This window comes from Malaclemys terrapin, chromosome 1 (assembly GCF_027887155.1).
Source record: "Malaclemys terrapin pileata isolate rMalTer1 chromosome 1, rMalTer1.hap1, whole genome shotgun sequence".
NCBI classification, from domain to species: Eukaryota; Metazoa; Chordata; order Testudines; family Emydidae; genus Malaclemys; species Malaclemys terrapin.
Window position 1 is genome coordinate 149,451,009 of NC_071505.1, and position 19,953 is coordinate 149,470,961.

At 44.5% G+C, this 19,953-nt stretch overlaps 1 protein-coding gene across 3 annotated transcripts; it reads right to left on the bottom strand.

Moving 5' to 3' along the window:
- Positions 1 to 1,599: 1,599 nt before the first annotated feature.
- LOC128845154 (beta-1,4-galactosyltransferase 3-like) lies at positions 1,600 to 18,227 on the bottom strand. Of its 3 annotated transcripts, none has more exons than XM_054043533.1 (7): positions 18,175 to 18,227; positions 17,018 to 17,509; positions 10,066 to 10,301; positions 8,993 to 9,183; positions 7,653 to 7,775; positions 3,936 to 4,040; positions 1,600 to 2,411 (listed from the first exon to the last, which is right to left on the bottom strand). In XM_054043533.1, the coding sequence occupies exons 2-7, from the start codon at positions 17,253 to 17,255 to the stop codon at positions 2,225 to 2,227; spliced, it is 1,080 nt and encodes a 359-aa protein (XP_053899508.1). In that variant the 5' UTR covers positions 17,256 to 17,509; positions 18,175 to 18,227; the 3' UTR covers positions 1,600 to 2,224. The 3 variants fall into 3 exon arrangements, with proteins under 3 accessions (XP_053899508.1, XP_053899517.1, XP_053899499.1); XM_054043542.1 differs by having other exon boundaries at positions 1,600 to 2,393; positions 18,104 to 18,192; XM_054043524.1 differs by having other exon boundaries at positions 18,104 to 18,192.
- Positions 18,228 to 19,953: the final 1,726 nt, after the last annotated feature.

Here is a 19,953-nt window from a genome sequence, read left to right on the forward strand (position 1 = left end):
CGATTCCAACGGTCGACTTTCCCACTCCAAACTGGTTTGCGACCAACTGGTAGCTTTCTGGAGTTGCCAGCTTCCAGACTGCAATAGCCACCTGCTTCTCCATCAGCAGGGCACCTCTCAATCTCGTGTCCTTGCGCTGCAGGGTGGGGGCGAGCTCCTCACACAGTCCCATGAAAGTGGCTTTTCTCATCTGAAAGTTCTGCAGCCACTGCTCGTCATCCCAGACTTCCATGACTACGTGATCCCATCACTTGGTGCTTGTTTCCCGAGCCCAAAAGCAGCGTTCCACGGTGCTGAGCATGTCTGTGAATGCCACAAGCAATTTTGTGTTGTACGCATTACGTGGCTCGATAGCATCGTCTGACTCCTCACTCTCACTCACTGTCACTTTGGATCTTAAGGAATAGTTCGACAGCCAAACATGACGTGCTGGCGAGATTTGTCAGCATACGCCTTAGCAGTTTGGACTCCATTTCCCGCAGACAGATCGCGCTGCACAGAAACCGTTGAAAGATGGTGCCAAAGGTGGATGGAAACAAAGGGGTTTCTGGGATGCAAAGCGATGCATCACAGGGCATTGGGACAGGACCCAGAATCCCCCACACCCACACCCCCTTCCCACAACACCAGAATGGGAAAGGTGCTCTGTGGGATAGCTGCCCATAATGCACCGCTCCCAATCGCACTGCAATTGCCCAAATGTGGCCACGACAGTGAGCTAGGCAGCTGTCAGTGTGGACAGACTGCAGCACTTTCCCTACTCAGCTGCATGAAGTCAGGTTTAACTCACAGCACTGTACATCTGCAAGTGTAGCCAAGGCCACAGATATTAGCCCAAGATTAGTTACTAAAGCATTAGAACTGGCACATGTAGAACTAGCTGAGAATTCACATACTCAGTGGAGAAGTGTCTGTATCACAAAAGTGACAGATTTCCCCCTTTATTGCAGTCTCAGAGCTAGGCCAAGGACTGAACTGGCTGTGGAGACTGAACTCCCCTTCTTATTCCAATTTCTCCAGGGCAGAGTTGAGGTAGTGGCAGGAATTTAGGGAAGCCTGCATTGTACTTCTGAATGGATGATTACTTTATGGTCCAGCTGTCAAAGCAGTGTTGCTGCCAACAGCAGCACAGAAGTAATGTTATCAGTTTTGCAACTCCCCCTTCCATAATCTTGTGACCTCCCTACAACTCCTTTATGGGTCAGGACCCCTACAATTACACCACAATGAAATTTCAGATTTACATAGCTGAAATCATGAAATTTACTATTTTAAAAATCCTATGAATGTGAAAATGACCAAAATAGACCATAAACTTGGTAGGGCCCAATTCCTGCAGCTGAGGGGAGACTGGTAACTTATGTTCAAAGTAACCCTTTTCTAGCTTTTATAGATAGATGGAGTGTTTATTTCTACCAATCCCATGCAGAGGTTTTTTAGTAGTGTTATAAGTGAATAGATTTATAATTAGATCAGCACTGGCTGACACAAAAAATGCAGGAGGCCAATACTCAGGTTCTTGCTATACCAAGCCTCTAGACTTCCTGTGGAGAAGCTCATGTACATAGCAAGTGATCACATAAAACAGGAACCAGAAGATGGCTATTAACTTTCAAAATCTTATATTTAAACTTCCTGGAGAATATTTACAAAATATGTAACAGATGGAAAGGGAAATATTTAACACTAAGAAGGGAAAAACAAAACATTTCAAGACAGACTGCAACTAGAGAATCTCTTTACCAGCAATATGGGACTGAGGTTTCTTTCAAACAAAACATAGAACATGTCCTCAGAGTGGCTTTAATCCCAATTACCATTCAAAAATAGTAAAGCAGTAGGATATGCAGCAGTTAAATAGCTGGCATTCAACTAACTAGCCTGCTAATGGGTGACGCTGATTTAAGAGTACACAGCTTAGAGTGGATTTATCTGGTGATGAATAAAGATGTACTCCGCAAGGCGTGTGTGTGTGAGAGAGATAGGGCTCAGTAAGCATCACATTTTACAGCGCTTAAAAGGGATTCTCTCCAATAAACTGAATCCAGTCTAGTGGCTGTCATGCCTCATTCCTGAAGACTTTTCTTCTAACCCTTGCATGTTTGGAGGAAAGGTGAAGCCCACAGCAGGAAATCATTCTTCAATCTTTGTAGACCTTTTATTCCTGATTAACTATAGGCTAGCACCTCCTGTGTTGCACAATTTCCAGGTGCTGCACTAATACTCAAGCTCTCTTTTTGTTTTTATTCTCTGGAGGCAGCGTGGGAGCATTCCCAATGTCCACAGTGATGTTGGTATAAAGAAGGTGCTTCTTTCTTGAAAGGAGTTTGAACTCTACAGAATTCATTCCATCATCCTTCCATGTTTTTCTGGTGTTATGCAGTGGAGCAGGCCTGAAGGGAGGAGAATACCTGTAGTTAGATAAAAGGACAGTAGGGGGAGACTAAGGGACGTTCCCATCTTTGTCCAGTCAGTTACAATACAACTCTTGAAAAATACACAACACTCTATATGTGACTATGATTAAGTAGCTTAATCAGAGAGAAGAGGTGCACTTTCAGGTAACACTTGAAGTAAGATGTAGACAGGCAGATAGGGAAGCTGTTCCAGGTGACAGCAGCTTTATAGGTAAAGCCTGTTCCACCAAATGACCTCAGATTGTTCCTTCGCACAAAGGAAACCTGTTCTAGACAAGCAGAAAGAGCAGAGACATGCTGTGAGGTGCAGGAGACTGGAGTAATCGTAGGTGTTTATAAACGAGGACCATTTGGAACTAGAGCCTGAAATGAATGGGGAGGACCAGTGGCATGTGTGAGTACAAGGATGATGTGGCAATGGCAATCTGTATATATGAAAAGGCAGTGGCAGCACCACACTGCACATGTTGGAACATGGAGAGATGGGACCTGAGGAGGCAAAGGTGGCAATGAGGATTTCAGAGGTAGAATGGAAATGCAGATGGCTTATATTGACTTGTGAAACACATGAGAGAAGCTGTTAAGGAGCTAAGCCTTAAGGATAAGGCAAGTGGGAGAGCTGAGATGCCAATGTAGACAGCCTCCACCCCACCAGATAACACCTTCTTCCAGCTCTTGGTATGCAAGTAGGTCCTCGGGGATTTAAATTAGAGGTTCCACCTTACCCATATCTGCTGAATTCAGTGCTCCGATTTCACATTTTTAATGGGTCTGCATACAGCTTAGTTTGTCTACTGCTACCATAATACTTTGTTATATAAAAATCTTGACATTTATTTTGTCCAAGATGTACATAGAAATCTTGAGAGGAGGGAAGACATAAGAGAACAAGCTTCAATGTTTCTAAGATACCTTGAGATTACTAGTTTGGAAGTGGTCTTGGTTCTTCATATGAAGAATTTGATGACTATTTAGAATTCATATTTTTAATAAACTATTACTGTAGTGTCTGGAGCCCTAATCATGGGCCAGGACTCTGTACAAAACTCTTGCTAGCAACTGCCAATCAAAAGAATGAGCTTACCAATAAGGACTTCAAACAATGTGATGAACTAGTATTAAAGCATCTACACTTTAAAAATATAACCAACAAAAGAAAGTAAGGTTCAGTTGTAACTGGCTTTTGACCAAACAATATTACTGATATCACAAATGTTCTTTTGTCCATGAGTCCACAGGCCACCAGCAGGACTGCAGGAATTTAAGTTGTAATCAAAACAAATCAAGCAAATGCTTCCACCCGGTGAATCTCCTAAACTCTGTGCTGAACAAAGCCAGAGACAGTTTCTTTAAATAGCAGCATTTAAAAGCAGGATGGTAAAAGGGACAGTCCAAGAAGCTGCTTTCTGCCCTGCATGAGGAGGAAGTTGATAGCACTCAGTCAGCAGGCTCTACAGACCAGGGATGGCCACACTGGAATTAGGACAAGTGAGGACAGGGCCCTCCTACAATAGTTACCTTATTGGGTACTCTTCACTCCCTTTGTGTTGCTCAAGATCCATCATTTTGTAACGTCCAAGATGAATAGGGGTCCTGACTATTTTCATTCCTGCTAACTGAATCCTTTAAAATGAAGACAGAGCAAAATCTGGGTTTATACACAAGAATGCCAGCTCTAAGCTACACAAAGTACAGAGATGTTTCCTGGCAGAAACACAAAAAAAAAAAAAAAAAACCACACACCACACCACACCCACACACGGCTGAAAAGACAGTACTTCAAATTCAAGAAGAGGAAGTAAGATTATGGTACTCAGTGGTACCTCCTGAATTATGGCACAATGCACCACTGACTTAACTGACACCACTTGTAGAGACTGATAGGAACACTTACTTTACCTAAAACTAGTGTGGTAGGTAAGTGTGAGCGAGGCCAGCAGCAGAACATTATGCTACCATTCAGATGAGCTAGGGCAGTAGAGTTTCAGAGGTCGTAACTTGTGTCTGAATACCCAAGCTAGGGAAATTTACAAAAAAAGTATTACTAGTACTACTACCACTTGAAGTGACTAACTGGCAGTTCTGGATAGATCTCAAGGGCAGAAAAGGCTCCCATAGCCAGACCCGTTGCTACCACCATGTTTGTTTAACTTGCTGAATATTTAGGCAGTTTAGTTTGGCAAGTTAACATCTTTGGAACTTTTTATTCAAGATCTTTCAATAAACGTTTCGTTTGAGATAAGTGCTAGAGGTAGATAGCAGCAAGCTGCACTGCAACATTCCTGCTCCCAAGCCCTTGGGAAAGGCCAGAATGCCAACAATATTTAAATTTAGACTAGAATTATCAAAAGAAACCCAGAAATGGTATTAATTCCTTAAGGGAGTAGGTTTTAGCATTTGGTAAAGTACCATTATCTCAACCTGGGCTGTAGCAAAAGTTTGTATGTTTGCCTTCAGAAAATAAACATTACACTGCACAGAAAAATGGACACAACTGCAAAAGAGCTGAGCTAACTTTGCTGTTGAACTCTAGTCTGGTATTGCCAGACTAATTGTAGCTTTTTGTATTTAAAGTTGCATTACTAGGTTAAGGCAACAATGAAAAACTCACAAAATTAGCATAATCACCCCAAAACACGGTCTGTGCTTAATGTTAATACTTAAATGGTTCCAGTTAAGATGCTGAAGCTCATTTCTCATAGGAGGTGAATGAGAAGGATACTAATGCCTGAGATTAAGGTTTAAAACACAACTAGCTGATGCTGTTGAACCCAACTTGGCTTCATCCGTACTGACTGCAAAACCGTGGTCAGTGTTGATTGGCCAACCTAGCTCCTTCAGTTGTGTTTAATATAATAAAGCTTTATAGAGAAGACAAGGCCAGCAAGGGTTCATGACATATTTCCCATTTTATTTTTGTTGTTCTACAGCATAGGTGCTCAGTCCTTTCTAAAACTCAGCTCTCTTAGGTATCTCAAGCTGGTCACTCAAAAACTCAGGCACCCCAAATCACTGCAAACTTTTGTAAACACAGGCCTGTAACGTTTGTGAACAAAGAATCATTAGTAGCCTCCACCGCCAATAGCAACGTGCCCCTCAAGTGGCTGTGGTTATCAATTATTTGTAGTACATAATTCTCACAGGATAGTGCATGGGATTTACTTTCCTTCAAGGAAGGTATGTTTTGGGGTTTACTCAGGCTAACAGTGCCCCTTGATCAGATTTATTCCTTAAAAAAAAAAAAAAAAAAAGGAAGTGCACAGGACTCTGGTATGGCACTTCTCACCACTGGCACCCCACTTGAGAACCATGTTAAGAGCTGAAGTAGTGCAGAAAGCATTGGGATAGGTCTCCTGTTTGTTTTTAGAAATTCAAGATGCACTATACCCTGATATTCCATTAATCAAATAGTACTTTCATTATTTTTAAAAGTAATCATGTTCCTTTAATAAGATTTCTCTGATCAAAGGAAGTAACTTAGTGTTAAACACCTAACTTTCCATTCTCAGGAGCACAATGCTTGGTAAGACTCCCAGTGTCCTTGAACAGAATGTTCCACTGAAAATTACATAACTTGTCACACTGTGCAAGAGCAGGAAATAAATGTTTTTACTGCCAGCTAAGTAGTATAATCTCTCCAACAGTTTGCCTCAATGTCCACTAGTAGAGCTGTACCACTGGTGAATTACAGCTACAGTGCTTGCTAGGGTAGATGAGGCCAAAGGGTCTTTATTCTGTACTCTACAGAGCTGCATTGTGCACAGCAGCTGTAATTAAAAACTCTCTATATTCACACCCATAGTATGTCACCTTCCTAGCAACAAAACATCACATTTTGCCAACACTGATACACATGGTACTTTAAGGCTCTATGGTATGTCACTACGTGTCTGACAGTTTAAAGATAGTAACATAAGGAATCCAGGTTCCTAGCTCCCCAAATACTGTGTACTTACTGAAACAGTCTTGTAGGTGGTAAATGCCATGTCCTGAATCCCCTCCTATTTTGAAATCTAAAGCTTCCCTTAAAATCCCCTAGGTTTTCTACTTTGTCAGCCTAGTATTCTCTCCTATGGAATGATTAATTTCAGTGAGAGTCAACTATCAGGTCACTAGTGGTTTATACAGCTCTTGGAAGAACCCCAGAGACAGCATAGGGGTATTCAATGCAACATTATCTAGCTCCTGAAGCCCAAACTATCTGAAGAAAGCTAACCTCCTACTGTACAAAAAAGTGATACTTTAAACAATATTAGATCTAACATGCCCGGACCATCAATTCTGAATGTAATGTCTCCAGAACTGAACTCTGGAAGGATGCGGATACATTGGAGAGGGTTCAGAGAAGAGCCACCAGAATCATTAAAGGATTACAAAACATGCCTTACAGTGATAGATTGAGCTCTTTGAGCCTAACCTATTTATAGCTTAACTTTAAGGGGTGACTATTAGTCTATAAGTAAGTATCTACATGGGGAACAAATATTTAATAGGCTCTTCAATCTAGCAGAGAAAGTATAACTGTCTCGTTTCAACTTCCAGCCACTGGATTAATTTGGACTGGAAATAAAGTGTAAATTGTTAACGGTGAGAGTAATTAACCATTGGAACAATTTACTAAGGGTTGTGGTGGAGTCTACATCACTGACAATTTTTAAATCGAGATTGGATTTTTTTCTAAAAGATCTGGTCTAGGACAGGTGTTCTCAACCTTTTTCTTTCGGAGCTCTCCCCCCCGCCCCTCAGAACATGCTATAAAAACTCCACAGCACACCTGTGCCATAAAAAAATGTTCTTCTGCATATCCAGTAGATTAAAAGCCAGGGCTAGCATTAGGGGATAAAAAGCTGGGCAACTGCCCAGGGCCCCACAGGGGACTTCGCAAAGCTAAGCTGGCTTCATCCCCAGGCAGTGGGGCTCGGGCCTCGGCTTTTTTCCCTGGGCCCCAGTGACTCTAGTGCCAGCCCTGCTCTCTGATTTATTTCTGGTTGAGAACCACTGATCTAGGAATTATTTTGGGGAAGTTCTGTGGTTTGTATTAAGTAGGAGGTCAGACGAGATGATCATAATGGCCCCTTCTGGCCTTGGAATCTATGAATCATAGCACTATATACAATTAAAGTTGTCCAGAACCTATTAGCTCTTTTATAGGGCTAATGGAGACCACGCAATATGTTGTTACTTTAGACCTTTATTTAGTTCTCTTTTAAATGGCCCAGTTCTATCCGTTAGTACCTTGCAGCAATGTCATCGTCTTCACCACGACTGCCCCAGTAGGTGTTTGGAAACCCATTTATCTTCATGTAATGCTCTGGAGTCAAAGCAGAGACACCTCCAAAAAAGGACCAATATGGCAAACTGGAGAAGAGAAGAGCAAATTGTCAAAACTGAGTTTGCATCAGGCACTTGACAAACTGTCTTACACTAGTGATGAGTCACATGCACGTTGGTCTCAGCTTATTGTACTTGTATTGCACAAGAAGCTGGATGATAGTTTTCATGATAGTTACGTGGCAAGTGTATTGAACTAAAAAGATAACTTTCTACAGGTTTTCGTCACTGACTAAATAGGATATTAAGACTTCAGTGCAGAAGATCAGACTGGTAAATTCAACTGAGATTCCTTCTAACCAGCAAAATTCAGAGAATAACTTTTCTGTAACTCGGGCATTTTTTCCCCAGTGTGAGGGAAATACTGTACTCTGCTCACAGAAGAAGGAAAGAAAATAATTAGCCATCAATCACTGGAAGATGCATTTCAGTTTGCTTTCAATAGCTGCTGAAGGCAAAAGGGGCCTCAAAGGACTGGGTTTGTCCTGGTGTGTCATAAAATGATCCATGATAACTATCGCTGCGGAGGAGGGAAGCCATAGCTGTTGAAAGTGATGTAGATTACGATTTCATCAACATCTCAAAGACAGCTCAGTGTTGAGATCCCTACTCAGCAGCACTATCATGTAATATTTACAATGAGGAGTCCAGTGGCACCTTAAAGACTAAGATTTATTTGGGCATAAGCTTTCATGGGTAAAAATCCCCACTTCTTCAGATGCATGGAGTGAAAATTACAGATACAGGCATAAATATATTGGCACATGAAGAGAAGGGAATTACCTTACAAGAGGAGAACCAGTGTTGACCAGGCCAATTCAGTCAGGGTGGATGTGGTCCACTCCCAATAATTGATGAGGAGGTGTCAATACCAAGAGGGGGAAAATTGCTTTTGTAGTGAGCCAGCCACTCCCAGTCCCTATTCAAGCCCAAATTAATGGGGTTAAGTTTGCAAATGAGCAAAAATCATGTCATATTTGTGCTGCTTAATGCTCTCCATCTTGCATCTTAGGGAAGAAGAGAACAAAAACCTTTCAGTTTCAATATGGGTGCATGGGGGAAGAGCAGCAGGAATCATTTGACTAGCTACTCTGACACATGTCCCTTCCTGCAACAACCACCCAGGTGGGAATACATTGAGGTAACATCCTTCAGTGTCCAGTCCGAGGCTATACTATATGTTCCATGAAAAGGAACTGCTGATAAGATCATGAAAAGTGTCCATCCCAAATGCAGACCCTTACCTGTACTGGAATTTGTCTATGGCACTGGCAATGTGTTTGGGGTAGTATTCATCACAGACGTAGAGGTTATAATCATTTTCAGGAATGAGGTCCACGTCATGCAGGAGCAGACAGTCCCAGTCCTCATCCTTCATGGCTTCCCGGACACCAACATTAAGGAGCTTGGCTCGGTTAAAAGTAGCATTCCCAGCCTGGAAAAGAAAACATGTAGTTTACTCACCAACTCCTGGAATGGCTTCAAGGATCTAAGGCTGCTCACACTGAAGTCAATGGCAAAACTCCCATGGATTTCAATTTGAGTGAGACTGGAACCAAGTGATGCTGGGAAAAGTTTTCAGAAATCTCTTAGATGCGTTTGAAAATTTGACCTACTGCCTTAGCAACTCTATGAACTTTGGGAAGTTGGAAGTCTTTTGCACATAGACATAAAGAAAAAGGATTCTAATCTCTGTAACAGACTAATGTAGATCTTCAACTATACTTCCCTGCACACAGAGATTATGTCCTCATCCCTCTTTAGAAAGAAGCCAGAAATCAGAACACATATCCTGGTTACATCCAATTGAAAAAGACACTCCCCTTCCTAACTAGCCATCAGTTTTCACCACTAGTTAATTTCCCCCCTCTGGGGATCCTTCACAACACCAGAACTCATCAGTTACACCAACTGTTTGGCCTATGTAGGTGTGACCCAGAGGAGGATCAAATCAGAGTTTGGATCTCACTCTAGGTAGACAGTAAGGATACCCAGTTCCACTCTGGCACCTCCTTCTGACTGACTCAGAAGCCGCTCCAATGAACTTGAGAGGAGCCATATTCAGTCCTCTTTCACAGGAAAGATCACCCCCCCTTTAAGTTTAAATTTGTCCCTCCCAAAAACAAACATGGAACAGTATCTTAGCACTAGATACAACGACAAGCGCTTTAGACATACAAATTATGTGCCACTGTACATTCACAAACTCCGTATTTCTCATGGGGGGAATTGGGTGTCTACTTTTCCATTCACAGTCAAACCATTCCTTAACTGGAAACCTCAGCAGCAGTGATAGACACACATCGTTTTGATTTACCTGGTGAATCAAGTAGATGCCGTAGTGAAGCTGTTGGCGCTGCAGGAAGGGATGAAGATAATAGAGAAGGTGTCGCAGATGCTTCTCCTGGTTCTTGTGTGGTACAATGATGGCTGATTTGTAGCGAGCCAGGCAGTGAGGAGGGCTGTAGCGGCCTCCAAACCGAACAAAGGGATTTTTTTTTATTATCATTCTTTCACTGGGGAATGCATTAAAGGTGATGGTTAATGGACCAACTGTAAGAACGAGGGAAGGGGGGAAAAAAAAAAAAAAAAAAGTGAAAATTTGGTGAATGACGTTGAGCCAAATCACTGTTCGAATCCATCAGAATAAAGCTTGAAACACTTGAGCTATACCCAACAGGGAGCAGTATAGTGGAGCATCTGTCACACTATGGGTTCGAATCTACAAGGGAAGCCTTTCAGTGGGCTGATCCACACTCTTGTTCTTCTGACATTTGGTCTTCTCTTCTAGTGTGGGTGAAGAACCAGACTCCTGTGAAGTACATTGTGTAAGCAGACCACAAGGGTGTCTTGATAAAAGGCAAGGTATTTATCATTGCAGGATGGTTGTTTCTCCAACTACTCTTCTACAATCAAATCTGCCTTCTTTACTACCGTTTCCCATTTATGTATCAATGCCTCATTTCAGGTAAGGGATCAAGGACAAAGTGGTCTGGAGGAATTGTGGTGACTACAAAGAAACTATTTTGGAGAAAACAGAACTTAAAGGGAGCAGGGGCACTTTCTCTCACTGCAGCCCATGCTGCCCAAAGGTAAGTTCCCCTTCTGTTCTAAGGCAATCTGATATTATTTAGCAGTAGGTGGAATATTTCCTACTTTGAGCGTTCACAGCCAGGTCTCAGTCCATTCTGTTATGAACATGGGCTCTGCCACCTTCTTAGTGTCAGGAAATCAGATCCTTGCTACCCTACAGTTTATTTTGGCAGCTTCTTTTCCCCTCCTGCACCACTTTTCCCCCCACTCTTGATGAAACCCAAACCTTTCTCAAGTATTAAAAATAATAATAATAATAATAAAGGAACCAGATGTCTAACTAATGAAGAACTCTGATTTTTGACTGCTACCAAGAATTTTCATAACCAACTGCTCCCATGTTTGCTTACTTGCAACAAACAGAATGGCTGTTCTTCAGGGAACTATGCTATGGGGGAACAGCTCTAGATCATACCTACCATGGCTAGGTGACTACTATGATTGTATTACCTGCTTCTATGGAACTCTCAGCTTCTGTCTTTAAAACCAAAAACACTTTATTCCATTGTTTTTAATCTGTACATTTCTATTATACTGTTTTTATATTTAAAATAAAAAGTTAAAGTAACTGTTTTCATATGCAAGTACTAACTATTGCTCCAGTGTCAGTTGGCGTTTGTCTAAGAGATACTAACAAAATGTACTTCTATTCAGATTCAGCTGCATTTATGGGAGTCACTACAACAAAGGGTATGAGTTTTTTTTGTTTTTTTAAAGAGATGGTGTTTCTTTCAGTATAAATCAGGGCCCTGCATACTGCAGGACCAAATTCAGTAGCGCCAATCTGTAAATTCCACAACAGCAACTTCTGCTTTCTAAAAATCAATCTTAATTTATTCTACTGCCATGCAATATTCTTACATTTTTGTTCTCCCACCCCCACTGGTCATAGATGAATTTTGGAAGCGTTTTCCAACCATGATTATTTTAAGAGGATAAAGTTAGTTGTCATGCTCTCCTGGCCACGTGGCTCCTCAGCTCCTATGTTGTTGTCCAAACAACCTAGCTCAGAACCTGCTTCTCTCCCTGCCACACACAGGGAGAAAAAACAAGCTTCCTTTCAAGCTGCTTCTATGGCTCGTATCCCTAAGGACTTCTGGCTCCCCCACATAGGGTGACCAGATGTCCCGATTTTAGGGTCTTTTTCTTATATAGGCTCCTATTACCCCCCACACACCTCCTGTCCCGATTTTTCACACTTGCTGTCTGGTCACCCTACCGCCACACTCCCTGGCTGCAAGCTGGGCTTCAGGTCTGGTTCCCTAACCCCAGCCTCCTGGCTCCATGGAACAGTATAGGGAGCAAGCACTATAATGCAATGAACTCCCTCTTGTGGGGAAAATAAAAGGCAGCTGCATACAGATCTCTGCAGAGCAAGTAGACAGAAAAGTCATCGGTGCCCAACAGGGAGTAAAATAGCAAATTTCAGGGCAGAAGTACTGAAAAATGCTCTATTCCAGAGTCCACAGTTAAAATGAATGGATCAGTTCACACCTTTCAGAGCTATTATTTCAGCTCTCTGAATACTTGTGCAGACAGCACTTCATCAATTTACATTTTCAAAGTTCTCTCTACAACCATGAGTGCTATAAACAATATTTTATTTTTCAATTAACACTCAGATTCTGGAGCACAATTCCACGGCAAGCTCTGCTGCCACGGAAGACAGGGGCCCTGAGCACAGTGCACTCTTGTACTGTAGCGGGAATTAAGATGCCCTTGCCACTATTGTTCATTCTCTCTCAGAAGACACTATTTACATAAAGACTGTGCTTCCAACCTGTGCTCCCTTGACCACCACTGGCTGACAGAACGTAACAAAGGCAAACAGCGAGGAGTTAAGGTAGGAGAGCTTCTCTTGAATCATATTACTTATGAAATGATTTGCAGAGAAAAAAGGTTAGAGTTCTACTGAATCAAAAAATATAAAGTGTTGTTTCCCCAAAGCTTCCTGAGTCGTTGCTCTGCATCTATAACATTACATGGAAAAGAATCTTTTAACCATGTTTAGAAACGTATAATTGTCAACCAGAACAGGAAGCTTCTAGCTGCATATATAAAAACTACAGCCCCCCCCATTCCCCCAATCCATCCCTTTAGCTCATCAGCACCACTGCAGGACATGTTCTCAGCCTGCTTTACTTATTAGGCAATGCATTCAAACGGAGAGGGTTTTGCTGGTTTTGGCTGAATCTAATTCATTTCAAGAAGGGAAATGTGAGACCTTTCAGACCTCGAGTGTGCACACCTTAGGATCAGATGACCTTACAACGGTCCTCTTGGTACACGCTTAATCTGGTATAATTGGGTGCAACACCATTGACTTCAACAGAAGTTTTGCATCAGCAAGACCCGTATGATTCAGCCTATCAAAAGAGAACTTAAATAATTAGGTGTAAGCACTACCTTGAATGGAAACAGCTTGTCCTCATGGGGAAATTTGTTGGTAGAACTATATCAGTATGATTATACCACTATAGTTATACCGGTGTAACTCCCCGTGTGGACTCCCTGAATCCAGAGTAAGAGTGTTCACATGTGCAGTTACATTAGCGTACTGTAGGGTGACTACCTGTCCTGAATTGGACGGGACAGTCCCAAAATGCAGAGTTCAAGTCCCAGTGTGAATGACTCCAGGACAGCACGTGTCCTGGATTCCCTGCGCTGTTGCTCCACGGCTGCGTCAACCTCTTCCTGGGGGGGGGTGGGGGGGGGGAAGAGGAGAGAGACACGGATGACTGAGGTGGGCTTTAGTCCTCCCTCGCCATGAGCCACCCCACCCTCCAGCAGCCAGAGCCAGGCAGTAGTAAGAGCTACTCAGGGAGCCCAGGCTGCTGTGGGAAGCTCCTGACCCTCCACCTGTTCAGGGTGGGGTGCCTGAGACCACGACAGATGGGGCTCCCTGGGTGGCTCTTACTACTGCCTGACTCTGGCTTGGCCTGGGCCATGGAGGCAGACAGAGCTCCTGCATGTGTCCCAATTTTGCCTTTTGAAAAGGTGGTTACTCTTGCACACTGGTACATCACCGGTTAGGTCACTATACTGGTACAATTATTCTGGTAGTTTTGCCAGTACACTTCCCTATGTAGACAAGCCCACATTGTTTAGATGAAGAAATAAGAAGCAGTAAAGGAGTATTAGCTTAAGCACCAAATCCTAATGATGGAGGATGGGCCCAATCCAGAAGCATGTCCAGGCCAGGCCTCTCAACTGCAGCTAAAGGCTTAAACCCTATTCATAGAAATGCCCTTGCCTATTTTCCCCCCTTTAAATACAAACAAAAGTATGATCCCTAATAGAAAAAGTATCAGATTGACAAGACTGCAGGGACCACTCACTAGTACCACAGCAGATGGTCATGCTCCCAAGAGGGGTATGCCAGATAGGAGTAAGAAGGAGGGACTATTCTCGAAGACATTGGACCAAGTTTGCTCCTGGTATAAACCCATTTAATTCAGCAGGTACATGAGGGAGGAATTTGACCTATCAAGTTTTCCAGAGCTAATCTAATCATTCACACAACGACAAAGTGGATATTGCTGAAAAATTCCTTGCTGAAAATCTTTCAGAAACAAGCTTCTGCCACAAGCAAAAGATGAACTAGAAGAGGCAATGCACTGAACCACATTGCTTCCAGTAGATATTACAAGCAAGGTGCAAAACCACAGGATTTTGCAGTTAAATGATAAATAGATTGAATCAGTTTGACTGGGCTCAAGTTGAGCATACAACTGTAGGTTTGTATTTGACAAAAAAGAGAAATAGGCTTTTGCTTACACAATCTTCAAGATGGAAATAGTTACTTGTTCCGTATGGTAATGAAGACACTGAACATTTACCACACACATAAATGGAGAAAGGGCTGCACTTCACAGAAAGCCTAATCCAAAGCCCATGGGTATGGGAGTCTTTCCATTGACCTTAGAGGGATTTGGATCAGGCCCAAAGTGACCCGTTACCAGTCTCCAATTTGGAGCTTCAAGAATTACATTTGAAGTCTTATTTAATGGAGACTATGAAATAAGAATTGGAAGGACAGGTATTTAGTCCATATGTGACGTTTTTAATTGCAATGGGACTCGAGAGAGGTTTTTATTAATAAATAATTTGTATATCTATTTTAGTTCTAAGGAGGAGAAGAGTAAATGCCTTTTACAGTAACATACATTTAAAAAAGAGTTCGTTTGGATGAGGTTTGAACACAATAGATCATGAGTATCTAGAGAAAAGAATTTCTTTTTATGCCCTAAAAAAGTGTTATTGGTTAGAAAGTTAGTAAACTAAAGCAGAATCTTATTTCTCACACTGCAAGTGTTCCAACTCCTCACAAGATTGCTTTTTGCAGTGTAATGATGTTTCAAATGCACAATTCTAGTTTCCTCTAGAGGTTTCCATAAATGCTAATTACCCTAGAGTATTTAATCTACTTAAACTCCATCTTTAATTTGCTCTCATTTTGGCAGCTCCATATAAAACATTCTCTGATGGCTGAAAAGCAAGTTGTACAGTGCTCACCATTTGTTTGTTTGGAGGTTAAAGATAAAGTAAAGCCTCCTATTTAAATAAAGCCTTTTAAGAGGCGGATTTTTGTTAGTGTTTGCTGAAAGGGGGTGCAAGCATCCCATTCACTAGTTTACAACTTGGGTCATAGTAAGACTTTTTGGTCACTATCCATCCAGGCCCTCTTTAGAGCTCACGGATTCACTTGTCTGCTCTGGACTGAGTCTACATCTCAAGAAACAATAACTGGCATCTGTGCCAATAGTCTCACAGACAATTATTTCAATAGCCATGAGGAGAGTTGCCCACAGAAGTGGCTGTGGGTCATACAAGCAAGACAACATGAGTGAGAAGCCACACAAATTGCCACCACACTTCCTGTTTATTTCATTTAATCTCAGTGACAGAGAGAGAAACAAAAGGATGATCAAATATTGTTATAAAGCCTGTAGAGCTAGTCTAAATGCCCACCCGGATTAGTAAATACATGTTTTCTAACTAAACCAGGCAACTGTTCTAAACAGCTGTGTTGTGCCCACACATTAGCTTTTTTTAAACAAACACAATTATGTGTGAAGCAAGGTTGTGTACCCCTCTTACCATGCTGTTTGATCACATTTGTGTCACTACATCTCAGAATATTAGGGTGACCAGATGTCCCAATTTTATAGGGACAGTCCTGATTTTTTGGGTCTTTTATAAGCTATTACCCCCGCACCCTTTGTCCCGATTTTTCACACTTGCTGTCTGGTCACCCTACAGAATATCTGGGCAGCTATCATATAGTGCCTCAGCAATAGCTATTATACATGAAAGACATACACAGATTATAGCATTTGAAGCACGGGGGCAATAGACTGTAAGGTGCCCTACCACAGAGAGCTTGGAGGAGGAAGGACTGGCTGAACTGGTTACACGGCAGTTAGGAAATGTAAAAACGTTTCCAGATTGAAACATGTTGTGATGTAGCTGAATCAATACTACCAACAAGTTCTAATGTAGACTAAACACAGTTTATTTTTTAAAACCACTGTGTCATCTAGCCCTTCTTAAAGCTCTGTCTGATTGCAAAGTTACCTGTGTTCAATCAGGCAGAGCTCTGAGAAAAGCCAGACAACACTGGTAAATATAGCATAGCGCCCAATCTGCACTATAGCTTGTACTGCAGCAGCTACAGTGCTACCTACAACATTGTTGGAAAACAGGTACGGAATTTCCTTGTGTACATAAAGGTCCAATCCAAACAGCAAAACAGCATTACAAACTGGCAATAAGAACATGGGCCAGTCAAGGCCTCTAGGAATGTAAAACACTCAGCTGCCACGGTTACTGAGTATTAACTATGTTATGTGTTGACAAAAAACAAAAACAAAAAAAAAAAACGTATTTAGTGTTTGCAACATGGTCAGATCTAACTAGTTATAAGCTCACTGTGAAGTTTGGCATAAACAGGGCCTAAGCATACACTGAACAAAAACCACCTGCACTGTTTGACTGCATCACATGCTATCTAGATTTAGGATGAAAAAGAGAGATTAATCTAGCCCCAAGACAGGAAATGCTAGTAGAAGCTTCAGACATTATAGTAAATTACTGACAAACACTTTTCACTTTACAAAAGTGAAATGTGTTATTACACTGATGCACTAGTTCAGACACTAGCAGTTTATACATACCAAATATCGGTGACTGGGCTGTGCAATATGGCATAGTTTCCTCATTAGGAGCTCGGGTGAACAAGCTGAGGTTTATATACACATCCTGTGTTTTTGAGTAATCCAAGGGCTGAGGTGCATCTAAAAATCCTCGAAATACACTCGATGCTCCACCTCGGTACAAAATCAGGATAAATATTGCTTGAAAGACAGCTAGGAAGAGCAAAAAACAAGGATTTTCAACACGAGACAGGGACATGGTTTAGGCCATCCACTGGAACTAGTTTTGTTGAGAGTTTAATTCTCTAGAATAACTTCACATTTTAACTTCAGGGCTACATTTGTGTATGTAAGCATGCTTGTCCGCTTCAAAGGGCTCAGCAAAACGATTAATGTCTTTTGACTGCAGTGCATATTTCAAGCATGGTTTCGTTCAGTGCAGTCCAAAACGCTAAACTTTAGCGATCTTCTGTGCATCGCTCTTCATTCTTCCCCAACATTCAATCTGCGCAGCTAATTAGAGAAAAACAGCTTGTTACAGTAATTCCACCACATGACGCCGGCCCGTTTCCCCACTAATTACCACGGACAGTCACGCTCTGGTGTACCGGGGCCAGGCTGGCTCTGCCTTCCCCTCATCAGCCCGCCCCTTGCCACTGAAGAAAACTATTTCAAACACGGCGGCAGGCGGGGTGAGATCCCCGTTGCGGGCGAGAGCTGGCTGGCGGCAGCCAGGCCGCACAGACCCGGAGCGAGCCGCCCTTTAAGGCGAGGGGAGTTCGGGCTCGTCCCCACGCCGGGTTGCTCTCTGTGTGGACGCTCGGATTCCCCCCCATAACGCTGCCGGGTTTCACTCCGGATCCGGCTCCAGAAGAACGCGGCGCGCTGATGCCGGAATCGGAGCGTCCACACAGGCAGCAGCCGCGTGAGGAGACCGCGCCAGTCAGAGGCGAGCGGGGGGAGGAGAGCCCAGCGCGGATACGCCCCCCATGCGGAGCGGCCTGCGGGGCCTTGGGGCAGCCCCCCCGCGCTGGGTTATGGGAGGGGCCGCAGTGACCACCCCCCTCGACAGCAGCAGAGACCGGTACGGGAAGGGCCGTCTCCTACCTCCCCTCGCGCCAGAGCGAACCCAGGAGTCCGGCGGGGGCGGGCGGCGTCACAGAAAGCCCCTCACCTACCTGCGAGCACAGCAGGCGCCTCCGTTAAACCGCCAGCGCTGCCACTCGCCGCGCTGGCCACGCCCCTTCCCTGGCCACGCCCACTCTGTTTAAAACCGCCCGTCTCGCTCCTGTAATTTGCATAAAATGCACCCGATCCACGCTGCCTCAAACTCGATGCGAGACCACAACGCCCAGCATGCAATGCGGCTCTTCAGGGACTACAGCTCCCAGCATGCAACGCGAGCGGGGGTGGGAATTAAAATTCCCCAGTGTATGCACGGAAGACCCCCCACTCCTGTTCTACTCATATGGAGCAATGCATGCTGGGATGGGAGCTGTGGCCTTTAAGGGGTGACCCTCCAGATTGAAAGGGGAGAACCACACTTGGTTATAGATGTGGGCCCGTGGACTGATTCTGTATATCAGGCCCCATCTGCCCTGCGCTAAGATCTCCGCTGATGGGACCAGCTACTCCCACTTCTGCTCCTGGCAGTTCAGGAGGTTCCCCAGTCCTCTACAAAGTTTTCCCCTTTTGAACTGTTATATGGTTGCCGCCTGCGTGGACTGTTGGACCTAATGAGGGAGAGATGGGAGCAAGCCCCGTCACCTACCCAGGGCCTCTTAAAATACGTACTCCAGCTCCAGGAGTGCCTTACTCAGGCTGGGGCCCTGACTCAGGAGAATTTGAAGGCCGCCCAAGATGCTCAGGCCCAGACCTACAACCGGGATGCACGAACCCGCGACTTCCAACCTGGTGATCGGGTTTTACTCCTCCTCCCCTCAAGTGAGTCCAGGATTCTGGCCCATTGGCAAGGGCCTTATGAGGTGGTCCGAAAGGTCAGGCCTGTCACATATGAGATCAACCAGCCCGACTGGTGCAAGAAAACTCAACGGTACCATATCAACCTCCTCAAACTCTGGCGGGAGCGAGAGGAACTCTTAATTAACCCTTACCCACCAGAACCCGAGCTGGGTCCACATGTAACCTGTCCAGAGGACCCTGCAGGACCCCAGCTCAGGGAGACACTGACTGAGGAACAACTTAAGCAGACCCCATGTCTTCTACAAGCGTTCCCGTGCACTTTCACAGCCCAACCAGGATACACAACCCTTGTCCATACTATTCAGACAGAGCCTGGGGTGGTGATCCGGGGCGCGACCAGGCCCTTGCCATATCACGTGCAGTAGGTCGTTGAAGAAGTAGTACAGGCCATGCTGGACCTGGGAGTCATCGAACCATCGTACGTGGCGCTCGGCGGCTCCGGCTCTGGCGCCCGGGCCCGAACCCCCAAAGCCCGGGCCTGCTGCGGGGACCCAGCAGTGCGCACGCTGTGCCCAGTCCCTTGCCAGTCGCATCTGGGCTGGCTGCCCAGCTGGTGCAATTCCGCGGGCGGCCCCAGAGCGGAGGCATCAGCAGCCCCGTTCGTTCCCCTGCGGGACCTGAGCGGGACGGGAGGGCTGGGGCCTGGTGTCCGCACTCCGGGGCCACCCGCAGGATTGCACCAGCTGGCCAGCCAGCCCAGACACAACTGGCCAGCCAGCCCAGACACAACTGGCCAGGGGCTGGGCACGCGCAGCGTGCGCGCTGGGTCCCTGCAGCAGGCCCAGGCTCGGGGGGTTCGCGGGCGCCCGAGCCGCAGCCGCCGAGCGCCATGTGCTTGGCCAGCGGCTGCTTCCTCCCCCTGCGGCAGTGGGAGCTGCAGCAGCGGCTGCTCCCGAGTCCCGCTGCCCAGGTGGGGAGAACAGCCGCCGCCTGGCCCCGCGGGCCGCCCCACTACTCTCTCTCCAGGTACCATG